At 41.4% G+C, this 14,225-nt stretch overlaps 1 protein-coding gene across 1 annotated transcript in view; it reads right to left on the bottom strand.

Moving 5' to 3' along the window:
• The window catches only part of LOC102572122 (sodium channel protein type 1 subunit alpha), a 177,411-nt gene that overhangs the window by 126,698 nt on the left and 36,488 nt on the right, over positions 1 to 14,225 (bottom strand). Inside the window, exon 2 of the mRNA XM_019480413.2 lies at positions 6,345 to 6,660. Within this exon, the coding sequence (XP_019335958.1) occupies positions 6,345 to 6,608 (264 nt within the window). The 5' untranslated portion in view covers positions 6,609 to 6,660. The remainder of the gene's footprint in view (positions 1 to 6,344; positions 6,661 to 14,225) is intronic.

The raw sequence follows: 14,225 nt of genomic DNA, 5'->3' as shown, positions 1-14,225 counted from the left end.
TTCACTGGTGTTCCTCTTACAACAACATGTATTTAATAAAATGCACTTGTTGTAATAGTTATTATATTATAACCACACACACACATTTTTTTCTGATGCAAAAGTGAAAATTATAATTTTTGATATTTTCTATTATTTTTATGTTTAGTTTTCCCAAATTTGATGCGCAGCAGATGAACAACAAATCATGGGTTACATTCTATCTTCCTACAGGAGGCACCATAGGAATGTACTGTGTACTTGAAAAGGGTTCCTCATAGATATTAATGATGTGACATCTCAAAGAATCTGTCAATGTAAAACTTATGAATTCCAGCTTGGTTTTATGAACTGTCTGTATCCTGTTGTCTCATGACTGTCTCTTACTATTCTGACAGATATTCCTTATGCTAAATTGACAGGGGAGTGGTGCCAGAATACCCATCCATGAATAGATGGATCATTAAAGCCTATGAATAGATTTTATGTGAGAACAAAAGGCTAACAACATCTCAGATAAAGATGGTTTTCTTCACTCTCACTACAGGGTGTTTGAAAGACTGTTTTCCAGATAGGAACCATAAGATCATTCATTAGTGCTGTGCCTTTAAAGCTTAAAACTCAATTAGATGCACAGGAAGAACCTTTGGTAATAAGGGAAGTCTGGGCAGACAAAAGGAAGAGAAGGACATGATACATTTTCTTGCAAACCACGTGCTCCTAAATAAAACATGTACCTTATTTTTGGAAGGCAGAATATAGAAAAAAGATGTTTTCTAGAACCATGGCTAATTGTGTGATGCAAAGGATGTATACAAGTATTATGTTTCTACTGGGAGAATCACAGTTCTGAGTTGAAACTTTAAGCATAAATGTTTATACAACAGATTCTCCCAGACCTAAAAAGGCAGCTCTGGGAGAAAACTAACCCAACTCCAACCAGGTAGAAGTGACTCCTGAGAAAGTCTCTTGCAAGAGAATGAATGCATGTACACTTACCTTTCTTCAGTGTCATCTTTTAGCATAGCAATTTGCATTGCCTTATTCCCCCCTTGCCCCGCTTCAGTGAGATTATCTGTGACTCAGGCTAGACTCTACTGCTCCAGCCCAGCATGGAGAAAACCCTTTTCCCCTTCCCCTGACTTGAGGTCAGCAAAGCCTAGCTCAGGGGTGGGCAATTATTTTGGGTAGAGGGCTGCTTACTGAGTTTTGGCAAGCCATCAAAGGCTGCATGACAGACAGCCAGGGACAGATAAATATTATTTTTCTAAAAATGTTAGGGGCTCCTCAGGCGGGATAGAATGGCCTGGCAGGCCACATCCAGCCTGCAGGCCACATTTTGCCCACCCCTGGCCTAGCCCCATTTCACCAGGCCCAGGCTGTGCTGCAGGGAGACAGAGGGTGCTGAGACAGATGCCCAGACCCACACCCCTACATTGTAGCTATTCCACTGCAAGCTGCTACAATAGAAATGGACGTATCTTCAACAAACAAAAAATTAGATATGCTCTGGGTCTCCTTTCTCAAAGTCTCATAGCAGGGATGGAGGGAAGACTGTGAATAGGAACACCCCAGGGAGGTGTGGTTGCTGGGACAGCCAGCCAATCACTGCTGCCCTATGCACTGAGGTGCTCTCAACACCCTTAGACGGCCCAAGGAACCTGAAGAACATGCTGGGATGTGTTCACAGAGGCCTCCTGGCTGCCAGCCATCAGCAGCACAGGCTGTCTGAGCAGCACCTGCCCAGCCCATCTAACATTTGCACAGTGCTTTCCCCGTAGGTTTTCCCACCGGGGGAACAAAAGTATCTGAATTCTTGTATGCGCCCAGAGTAAGCCCACACATAAAATGACCAGGAAATTACTTATGAGATATTCCTAGGTGTATAAGCCACTCTGTTAATCCAGCTTCTGCCATATACACATTGGTTTTTACATCCCTATGGTTGGTCATACATATATAGGAAAATCTGCGCTACTCAGGATGAAAACACTTCTCTCAAGGGTATAACTGATTATGTTCCTCCTAGTTATGTTCCTCCTCCTTAGTCCTAGTTCTTCCTGATCAGCACAGTTCGGTAGTCTGCAAGAGCAGCAGTATTCTGAGATGTGAAGGAACTGTGTATCAGCTGAGAAAGGAATCAGAGGCAATGGCTATATCCTGAACTAGACTGGAGGATTCAATGGTTGTGAAAGTGCAAAATATATAGTTGAAGCTAGATATCACCCAACAAATGAGATGAGGCAAGATGCTGAGGGAATACCAAGAATTATGAGACTAAGTGTCACATGAACTATGGATCATGAAAGCATATCTGTGTTTGAGAGCAAAATTCAGAATAGGCTCCAATAAAAATTGGTTGATCTCTGTAACCCCATTTGTTATTCATTTTAGTTGTTTTCATCTTCCATTAACATTCCTTTGAGAAAAGACCCTTTTAGTTGACAGTTCTCAACCTAGGTTCAGGTCTTGACTTACTTCCCTGGGGGTGTGGTGGGAGAGGACTGTGCATACTTCCATGTTCCCCATGGCTCCATGCTCTGGCAGCTCCCTGGTGGTAGCAGAGCTGCTGGGGTTTAGCACAGCAGCAGCAGTGACACAGGGAAGCATGCTCCCATGCTTCCTGAGACTCCAAGCTCCACAGTGCCAGCCCCAGGGGCTCAATGGTTGCAGAACAGCCCTCTCTTCCTCACCCCCCAATCTCAGGATGAGAATGTGAAGTGCAGAGGGAAGTCACAGCCCCCATTAAGCCACCTGCCCAGGGCATAGGTGGCAGCATTTGAGGGGAAAACAGGCCAAGCAGCATGGGTTGCAGATGGCTGGGATTGGGTCAGCAGGGGTCAGTGGAGGGCTCCCTGCAGAAGAGCCTTCTCCCCTCACCCCCCATCCCAGGGCAGGAATACAGAGGGCCTGTGGAGGGAAGCCACAACCCTCATGCCTCTGCTCCATCTCCCATTACTGCAACCCCCTCCTGGCACTGGCAGTCCCCCACTTGGTCCCACTACCACCTCCTGGGCAGTTGAGTTTGGGAGGGTGGAAAGTTCTCATGGACCAGCTGTGGAAGGAGGCTCAAAGCAGTGCATTCTGGGATGTTGGGTGAAAATATGCTAGCTAAGGCTCTGTGGAAAAATCTGAGGCAGCAATAACAATCCTGGGGCACAGCTGATTTAACTGTTAGCTTAAACATTTACAATTCATTTTGGACTTTCCTTCAGAAAAGGCCTGCATAAGTGCCTCCTGCTGTGAAGACAGAAAAAAAATGGAGGGACCTCAGGGGGTAGGCAAGGAATTCCAGTGATGTCGATGACTGAGAGATCTGCTTTTGCCATCAAGCTTCAGTCAGGCTAAAGTATATTTCTTCATGTAAGGGAGCTGTTGATCTTAGCATGAAGAAGAAAATGGCAGTGTGAGGTACCATCTCATTGACTCCCTATTTGTGAATAAAAAGACGTTCTTTCCTGCACACCATCCCTATAAATTGGGCTATGTCAGTCAAGATGAGTTCTTTCAATTACAGAGATCTGGCAGACCATATCAGATCCTTTACAATACCTGTGAATAGATGAAACAGGCCTATGGGTATATAAAGACACTGGGATAACACAGGTGTACCCAGAGGTATCACAAAGTTGCTCCATGCCTGGGGCAACCATGATACACATAGCAGTGCTAGCTGCCCCAGTGATGTAGTTAGCTGCCACTCTGATGGCAACTATTTTTGTACCCCCTCCAAATAAATGTGACACTTGAAGCTGCTGCCCCAGTCACTCCCCTTCAGTTACCCTGCTGGCTGTACCCAATGAGTCATGACCTAATCTGGACTGCAGAACCTCTGATACTGGCATGACACAAGAGAGAGAACCCAGCTTGACTGCCATAGCCCAAAATGAGATTCAGGGCAAACAGGAATATCATTTTATCTCCGAAACAATCAGATTTTGCACAGAAATCACTAAATACAATACAATGGGCACATCTACATGTGTAATTAGGGCAAAGAAATAAACTCCAGTGCAGTTTGAGCCAGAGTTTATTTCTCCTGGGTGCAGCATTTACACACATGCATTGGGCTCATGTTGGGGTGAGGCAGAGCAGCCCTGGGCTGTCAGGTGACCCTGGGGGCTAGCCCCAGGCTCCAGGTGGCAGCACTGGGTAGTAGAGGGCTGGCTGGGGCACAAGGGTGCTACAGCGTGGGGCTAGCTGACAGATGGCTCCCACACTGTAGCACCCTCATGGCCCAACCAGCCCCAGTCACTGCACTGCAGTGGCATAAATTACTCTGCAGTAGGATAATACTTCTCCTAGATGATACTATCCTATGCCAGAGTTCTTTAATTTACTGCACCCTAATATGGGCACACGTGTAGATGGTGCCACTTTACAGCAGAGTTAATTAGTTAACTTCACAGAAAAGCATGTGTGTAGAGGCACCAATGAATACAGAATTCTATAGTGCAATTTTTTATAGAATTGCTTCTCTTACTTTAAAATAACACAGCAGGAATTAAAAGAGATATTATGTAAATGGTATGTAATCTCTCTTTTAAATGCACCATATAATGGTTGAAAAAATTATTGCTCTCATATAATATTTTCATTATCATTTCCTCAAGTCCAAGTAGGATTGTTCTACTACATTGTATAAGTTGTGCTTAAGATACTGCACTTGCAAACAGTTAAATGTATTTAATAGTTATATTGGTATTGTCTCCACCACCATATTTTAATGTCTAGAATAAGCTGTCAGCTTCTAAAATATTGTAGCCAAAATCTTGTAGAAGGCTGGGCATTACAGGTGAGAATATTTCACCCCTTTTCTGCTGTATATGCTAAAGCCAGGCACCAGTGAAATCCTGCAACGACTCAAATAGTTTAAAGGTAGCAGTGTGCATGAACTCCATCAGAAACTTCAGTATCTTTTGGTTCAATTCCAGTATTTTCTGCTTACATACATGTTTCTTGACCTGTGCCTTAAATCTATTAAGCAGTTCAAGAAGCAAAGAGACCTACACTACTAAGTCTCTGCTGTCAAGGCAGGTGAAGTGCCAAGTAAGTAAAAAATGTAATTCCCAGTTTCAAATTTGGAAAAGACCCAATCTGTACAAGAACCCAGTCGAAGTATGTCAGTTTAAATGCTTTCTTTTAAATATACAGCAGATGTGCTTTTTCTAAATGTTACTATTTTCTTTTATATATATATTCATTATATTAGTGTCCTTACACTTGTTTATAACTCAGGTCTGTCAGCTATATTGCAACTTCCATGTCAATTCTCTTACCATTTAAAATAAAAGGGAAGAAAACAGACAATAAAATAATACACAGATCACCAGGGGATCAATCCTATACCACGGAAACCAATGGGAATTTTGCCATTGATTTCAACAGCAATAGGATGAAAGCCTAGATCTTTACCCTACTATATCCCTTAGATATAAATGATATATTGTGTTGGTATTCTCCACTTATTGCAAACTAATGGATTTAAAGGCAAAAGTAAGACTAGTCTCCACAAAACTATGCTACTGTGCATAACTACAGGTTTCCCACACTTTACGTGGGTTCTGTATGCGTGAATTTGCTCGTTATATGCAAGGTATTCACTCTTAGCCATTGGTGTGGTGGAAACCTGCAGTCAGCTGCTTTGTGTTATGCATTGTGGGAGTGATGCACACTAAAATATAGTCTCCTGTGTGAACCTGTGCTCCTCACTCATTGTATGTGACGTGTTTCTGTAGTTGCTATTCCCATTATGATAGTGCCCTGTGCTTGTGTGCACTGTCTGCTGTTAGTGACTACCAAAGTTGTAGAAATAGATCTGGGGATCAGTACAGTTGAGATGTTGGAACATTTCCCTATTTGTTACATTGTAAAGTGGGTTCCCTTTATGTAAATTTGAGTTATGCGCCATTTTCCACGAACACATGTACAGCATAAAGAAAGGGAAATCTGTACAGGTTTGAACTCATGTAAATTAAGATGCTCAGAGTATCATGATATGCTGATATGATGATGAGATCTAAATATATAAATTAGAGTCAGTTTTTTTAACTTTAAAAGTGCTAAATTTACTAACTTTTCTGGCAGAGGGAATACATATAAACTGCAGAAACTGAATATTTCCTTCATTTGGGTTTTTTTTGTATCCTGTCCCTTTTTACAATGATCAGCTCAAAATATTTCCACGCTATTTCTTAAACAGCAAAACAATGTTTCCATACACAGTATTTTGTTTCATAAAGCTCTCATATATCTTGTGAAAGCTTCAGAACATGTCCATGGTAAAAATGCAATCTGCATTTGGATCTGCAATGTGGATTGCAATATGAAAGTGATACTGGTTTATAGCTGTTATAATGACTTACTTTTTTATTGATGTAGTATGGGTCCAGGTCCTCCAAGGGCTCGGACACCATTCCTGGAGGTATGTCTCCATAAATAAATGGGAGTGACTTTCCTGCCTCCAAGTCACTGTTGTGCTTTGGGCCATTTTCATCGTTGTCGTCTTTACGATCTTGCTTGGACTGTTTAGCCTTTTCTGCAGCAATGCGTTGTTCAATAGCTGCAAGAGACTCTCTAGTGAAGTAGTGGAAGCTGTCAGGTCCTGGTGGTACAAGCACTGGCTCCATCTTTTCATCCTGCACATTTTAATTATCATTTATTCTCCTGCATAAGAAAATGCTAAAAGAAAAGAGAAAAAGAGGACACAAACACTTTAGAACAATCAAAGAAGAAAGAAATAGCATGTATTTGGTACCTCTTTAGTTTATGCTTGTGTGTGAACATTCACATATAAAATATTGAACATAATTTAAATACATTCACACTGAGAATTTAAATAGGAAATCTGAGCTTTTTAAAATGCACCAATATGATTCTTACTTTACCAATCATAAACGTTGAAATAATTCTCTATGCTAGAAATTTCATCTTTTTTTTTGCTCTTAATAAGTAAAAGTGTGTTATTTGAGTATAACCAAGGAATCTTTTATTGCAACTGATATTTTATTAATTATTTAAGAGAGAGTAGAATCCTCTGGGAACATATTGTTAACAATAAAGCGCTGAATGTATCCATCTTTACTCATACAAATTCTCATTTGACTTCAACAAGATCACTTGCACCTAAATTCTGCAGAATCGTGACTTGGACAAATAAAAGTGTCTGCATTATTGTGGAAGAGATCAACATTTTAATTATCAAAATAAATGTTTCCTAAGACTATTTATAGTTATTCTAATTAATAAAAGCAATAGTTTCTGTCATTTATGTGATCGTTATGTGTGCTGGTGCTTTATTCAATAGACATTTATAATTGAAGAATTTTAAATGATTTTAATATACACAGTATGGAGCTTAAAAATAAACATGGCAATAGGCAAAATGACTGTACAATAAAACTGCAGATCCCGCATCTTTTATGCTGGTGAATGATTTTTTTTCTTGTAACAGGCACATTGTTTAACTGCATTTGGGCAGGCAGTAGAATATATCCCTCCTATCAGAATGCAAAGGGATGTCTGCAATCATTACCCATTGGTAGACTGTTCTCTGAGAAATAACTAGCCAGCTTGTGATGGGGGGTTTAAGAATCAGTGCCAGATCTAATAAATTTTGAAAGAAGCAAGAGATAAGGAATGGCAGAGAAATGAGAAAGGAAGCGATGGTCAGAAGGGAGACAGATAAGCAAAGGTGACAATAAAGCATAGGTTGCAGAATGAAGCTGAGAAAACATGAGTTAAAAATGTGATGTAAAACAGAAGCAGAAACAATGGCAGAAAGAATGGAGAACACAGGTTAATGTACAGTATAAAGAATTAGAAAGAAAGGCACTATGGGAAGGAACATCAATAAAAATGTTGCAAGACTGTAATGTCCTCTTTCTGCTCCAGGAATGGAACCTATAATCTGAAGGGTGAAAGGTTAAGTCAAGCCTGCAGGACCTGAATGTGAAGGTGGAGGAAATCTAGGTACACCATGTCCTTTATTTAGGTTACAAAGACAGCATGTTTAGTTGTTTTCCTTACAAGCAAACTTAAAAGCAATCCATACTGTATCTTTAAAAAATATCCATATCTGCCTGGTTATCTGTAATTTTCCTTTAAGAAAGTGATGTCTTAATTTTTCTCAATAATTAATCACAATATTATCTTCAGTATCACTGCACTCAAAATGAATAGTGAATTTTTATTTAGGACATGTTACCAATCAGATTTGATTCAGTTAGTTTAGATTTAGACAAAAAGACAATCAAGAATAACATTTCCTCAAAATTGTATCTTTGAGCTTTGTGCCTAGACAAGAGGGGATTAATACAAAGTCACTGAATAAAACATGTGAAAAGGCAATGTCAGGAAATTTTGGGATCAATGATGCACCCCCAAAGATAGAGATGAAACATACTGATCAGCTATTAAGAATTGATCAGAAAGTAGAAAAGATACTGAAACTGAAACCAAGACCAAGTAATTACTTGAAAAGAAGGTCACTATGCCTGTCCTTTTTTCACTGTGTTTTTTTTTAAAGAATTGCTTATTTAGCTCTTCTTACAACAAACACTTTGAAGGAACACACAGCTTCTATAAGGTCCTAGCTACATGTACACACTGCGGCTCTGGTTGGCTTCTGGAATATGGGAACAGTGAGTACTAGAAGACTTACAAGCTATTTAAAGGAATATTATTCTATTCCTCAAAAATTACATGACAATGTATTACTGCTAAAGGTGAACATCAAAATGTAAATGAGGGACTTAAAAAGAGCAAGTGCTCAAAGTCCTTGATAGGCATCTATGGCTAAAATATATATGCAAACTTCCCACTTGATTCAATTAATTTCTTTTTAAAGCAATGTTGAGAATTCGGTTATGTAACTTGTTATGCCTTTATGTTTGTATAATATTACAAATAGGCTGGTGCCTACAAATAGGCACATGTTTACATGTGCAGGCATTGAAACACATTAACACTGTGTGTGGACTGACTTGGGATTAAAATAAGTCCTGAAGTCAGTCCACACACTCAGTGTTACTACGCAGTAAGGTATCTACACGTGCATTACTGTGCAGTACCTAATTGGGTATAATTTGATACCTGCATAATGCAGGCATAAATTTGCACTCAAGTCAGCATAAGTCACCATATTTACTGTGCAGTATGTACGTGCATGTATAGATGCATGCCTGTACTGCACAGTAATTTCAGTAAATGAACAAGGGTAGATGTGCCTACTGATGTCTTCTCTTGTAGAATCACTAAATATGAATTTGGACACCACTAGGCCTAGACCTAAACAAAACTGCTAGCATTACATACCAAGGGATGAAACTACTTTTATGTACACTTCTCCACAAGTGACACTGGAAAGAGGAATACTGTGGGAATATTATATACATTTTTAAATATATTTGTTCATTTGCATTCTTATTGCACTCTTCTCTATAGAGACATGCCATATTTTGGGAGGTAGGAAAATTAGTTCCCTTTTTTTTCTTGAATAAAAAACAAAAACTAGGTCAAATCAAAGAAAATATAAAATATTAACAGAGATATTAAACAAGAAAGCAACACAAAATAAATGTCTGCTACATTAACTAATGTATTTCTCTTTGAATTTCAGAAAGCTTTTCCTAAGTGGCTGCATTCAATCCTTCCCTTTCCTTTTCCCTTCCAGCAGCATAAAACTGATCACTAAGGGAAGATTTAAGCAAGAAAAGACTATTGCAGTAAGCAGAATTTAAACCTTGCCCTTTACTTTGCCCTTACTCTAAGATGCAATTATGTTTTTCACTTTTAGAAAAAATTAACATATCAGATCTCCTAAAACTTATACAATCTACCATTTTGGAAAGTAGTCAAAATAGCATTAATATTCTGAATTCATATGAGGCTTTTTATCAGTAGATCTTAAAGAGCTTTACACAACAGGAGGTAAGCATTTTTCTAAATGGGACTAGAGCAGTGATTTGCTAAGATTCACCATCAAGTAAGTAGCAGGACAAGGAAAGGAATCAACCTCCCAACTTCAAGTCACTCATAACCTAGAAGACAACAGTTACCCCAAAATAAAACAAAATGATTCATTTACCTGTAAAAGGTATTTACACATATTACTATAGCACAAATCTAACAGGATGTTACTTAACTATTATTAGTTGCACAATTTCTTGTTAAACACTTAAAATAAGAGTTAACATAAAATTGTTATAATAGTTTAACAGTTTTAAAAAACACTTAATAAGTATTAGCTAATTAATCCTTACAACATTCACATGGGATAAAATGCATATTCTTATGCCCATTTCACAGAAACGCAATTGAAGCACCAAAGGTAGCTGCCTTATCCAGTGCCATACTCTGAGCCAAAAGTGGTATAGATAGGAATAGAATGACGTGTCATATCACTGTAAGACTCTATACAGTGCTAAGAATGTGAAGGGAAGGGAAATTTAATTCTCATGAAAGGATTTACAAATTAAGTACTATTAATGGGTTGATAAAGGGATGCTTTCAGCTTTATATATTGGTTCAAGGTCAACTTTGTACTTTCTGGAAGTCAGTTCTATCTGCTGACTTGTGAGCGGCTCCTACATAATTCTAGGAGATGAGGAGAATCTGTCAGATACTGTTCTTTTGATATTACTCTCAACATGATTCCAATATGGATCTAAGACTAAGGGCTTGCCTGTACTAGATCATTTGCATGTGGTTAAATACACTGATCAAGCACATTGTCCACCCTGTAGTTTGCAGTGTGGAAACAAAATTGCAGGTACAAAATTTAGGCCTAAAGAAGTAGTCTTATGAGATAAATTAGCCTGCTCTATGCTACTGCTCCATAGAGAAATTCTGTGTGTTCTGGAGAATATACAACATGCTCACACTTAGAGGTGCTCTCTGAAAAACTGAAGCTCTTTGGTGGGACACTGCCTATACTGGATCTATTTGCTGGATATTCAGCACTTATTACAAAACACTACCATAGTTAAAGCACCTTACAATCATGTTTAAGTTTGCAATTAGAAGGAAACAAAGATACCTTAAATTAAGGGTCACCTCCTTGGACCTGCTCATGATGCATCTATGGATGCATGACAAGGTGTGGTTAGCCTTCCTGACCGCATCCCCACATTGGCGGCCCATGTTCATCTTGGAATCAATAGTGACTACAAGATCTCTTCTTCCTCTGTGTTGACAAGAAGCGAGTTCCCCAGCCTGTAGGTATGCTTCTGGTTCTTCCTCCCCAGGTGCAATACCTTGCACTTGTCAGTATTAAAACCCATCCTATTCTCATCCGCCCACCTCTGTAACCTGTCCAGATCTAGTTATAGCCTGTCCTTCTCTTCTAGCATGCCCACTTCTCCCCACATCTTAGTGCCATCTCCAGCCACACCCACATGTGGTTTAAGTGATCAGAAACTGGTTTAAACCTGTAACAGAACAAAAGTTTAGACCACATAAACCAGATTCAAAATGACTGAAACTGGTTTACGATAAACCTGGTTAAATGTAGTATCAGACTTAAGTGATTTAGGTCAAACTGGTTTATGGAACTTCTGTCCCAGACCCCTTACTGGTTCAAGTTAAATCACAGTCCCCTAGCATCCTAGCATGCTTTGCAGCCCTGGGATGGGCTGGGCTGTGCTGGGCTGTGCTGTCTGCTTGAGCAGAGCAGGGTTGGCCCTGCCCCTCTGCTCCCTAACTGGAGCAGTGAGGGCTGACTGACAAGGGGGTAGGCCTGGGAAACCCAGCTGGCACAGCCTTGTCTGCCTGGCAGGGGCAGAGCAGCCCCTGACTGACTTTTCCATGCTGGAGTGGAGGGGGAGGGGGTGTGGACCAGGGGGAGGAAGGGTGATTAAGCCCACCCGCCTCCTTTCTCCCACCCACATGGGACCCCAGCCAGGGTCTGCCCAGCTTTCCCCTCTGCTCACCACTCTAGTGGTGGGGAGCATGACCAGAGCCCACGTGGGCAGCAGCCTCAGGTGAAGGGGGGGAGGGAGGGGATTAAACCCCCCATCTCCCTTCTCTCCCACTGGCATGGGGACCCCAGCCAGGGTCTGTCTGGCTTTCTCCCCCACTGGCTACTTGCACAGCGGGGGGGGGGGGGGGGGCGGGGAATGGATGGATCTGGCCCAGGCAGCACCTCAGGTGGAGGGGGCAGGGAAGGAGATTAAACTGCTACATCTTCTCTTTCTCCCACTGGTATGGGGACCCCAGCCAGGGTTTGCACAGCTTTCCCCACCACTGGCTACTTGCATGGCAGGGGATGTGGCCAGAGCTGGCTCGGGCAGCAGCTGCCCGGGCCAGCCACACCCACACTATGTGACCAGCTAGCAGGGGGTGGGGAGGGAAGGGGAGAAAGCAGGGCAGATCCCAGCTAAGGTCCCCATACTAGTGGGAGAGAAGGAAGATGTGGGGTTAATTCTCCCCCCTTTTCCCCCTCCACTTGAGGCATTGCCTGGACTGGCTCCAGGTATGTCTCCCGGTGTGCGAATGGCTGGGGGCGGGGAGAGTTTAGGCAGACTCTGACTGGGGTTCCCGTGCTGGTCAGAGAGGAGAGATGGGGGGTGAGCTGCTTCCCCCTTTCCCTTCCAGGCACACCCTGGCTGGGGGTCCTGCAGGCCAGGGTGGAGGTTTAAACCTCTCCCCAGTCATACTCACAGACCTGCCAAGGCCTGGCCACACCAACCCCAGCTCACCTTCCCTCCAGCCTTGTGGCTGCTACTGAAAGGAAGGGAGGGCTTGCTCTAGCACCCTCCAGCTTCTAGCCTGAGCCACTGCAGGCATGTAGCTTCATTTCCAGAATCAAAAGTGAATGTCTAGTCACTTGTAAATCAGTTCAAGATAAGCCAGTTAGCCTACTCTACAAAGAATGAATCAGTTCAGGCTCAGGCTTTTTGAATATCTGTACTTAGCCATTAGGCATGCCTTAGACCAAGTTCAGAAATCAGGGAGACATCTTTTATATTGTGACCTTATTCCCTCTAAGCCACAGGAAGAAAATATAAATGTCAGCCTTGCAAACCAGATGACATATTGGAAGAAATAGAAAACATGACATGATCAACCATTTTTAAAAATAATTATCTTATGGAGTCAAGATTTGTTTTGTGAAGCTGAGTTCTAGGCCTCGTATAAGTAGAAGATGGTTGTTTCACCAGACAAGGTTTTTTAAGTAAATGTGATATCTTTTATTAGAACAACTAAATAAAAGATCTAATTAAAATATCACATTTACCTAAAGCACCTTGTCTGCCTATGTCCTTAGACCAACATGGCTACAACCAACAACCCTAGTTCACCAGTCATCTATACTGCATAGTAAGCACACTATTCAAGTCAGCCCTACAAGGCCTGTAACTATCATGAAATTTTTCCTTTGTGTTTATGTGGACTCTCCATAAAAATACAAATATCCCTTATCAGGGATAGCCAAAGTTAGTTCTGTGGTTATTCTAAAACTAAAAAAAAAATAAAAAATCAGCCTATGCTTGATTTGGTCAGGCCGCAGTTGGAGTACCGTGTCCAGTACTGGGTGCTGTATTTCAAAAGGGATGTTGCCAGCCTGGAGAGGGTTCAGAAGAGGGCCACCCACTTGCTGAGAGGGCAGCAGGGCAGGGCCTATGAGGAGAGACTGAAGGACCTGAACCTGTTCAGCCTCAGCAAGAGGAGGCTGAGGGGGGACCTGGTGGCTGCCTACAAACTCATCAGGGGAGATCAACAGCAAATAGGCAGAGCTCTTTTCTCCCCAGCACCACCTGGAGTGACAAGGAACAATGGTAATAAGCTGATGGAGAATAGGTTTAGGTTAGAGATCAGAAGGCAATATTTTACAGTTAGGATAGCCAAACTCTGGAACCAACTTCCCAGGGAAGTGGTCCTCACCCCTACCTTGCGCAAATTCAAGAGGAGGTTGGATGATCACCTGTCTGGGGTCTTGTGAACCCAGCATTCATTCCTGCCTGTGGCAGGGGGTCAGGCTAGGTGATCTGTTCAGGTCCCTCCTGACCCTAGCTACTACAGGAACTATTTGTTCTTCACCCATAGGAATATGTGGACTATTGTTTAGCTTACTAAAGAATGTTGCATAATATACTTTTATAGCACTTCATTTATCTGTATCAAACCATAAATGTTCTGTTTTGCTTTTGATTAAAAATTAAAGAGTCTGTTTCTTTTCCCAGTTATATTGGTTTAAATCAGTAGAGTTATTCCTAATTTTAAAAGCTGAGTACAGATTCAGGTCT

This window comes from Alligator mississippiensis, chromosome 4 (assembly GCF_030867095.1).
Source record: "Alligator mississippiensis isolate rAllMis1 chromosome 4, rAllMis1, whole genome shotgun sequence".
NCBI classification, from domain to species: Eukaryota; Metazoa; Chordata; order Crocodylia; family Alligatoridae; genus Alligator; species Alligator mississippiensis.
Note: the sequence above shows the minus strand (reverse complement) of the source record. Positions and strands in the feature narration are given on the sequence as shown.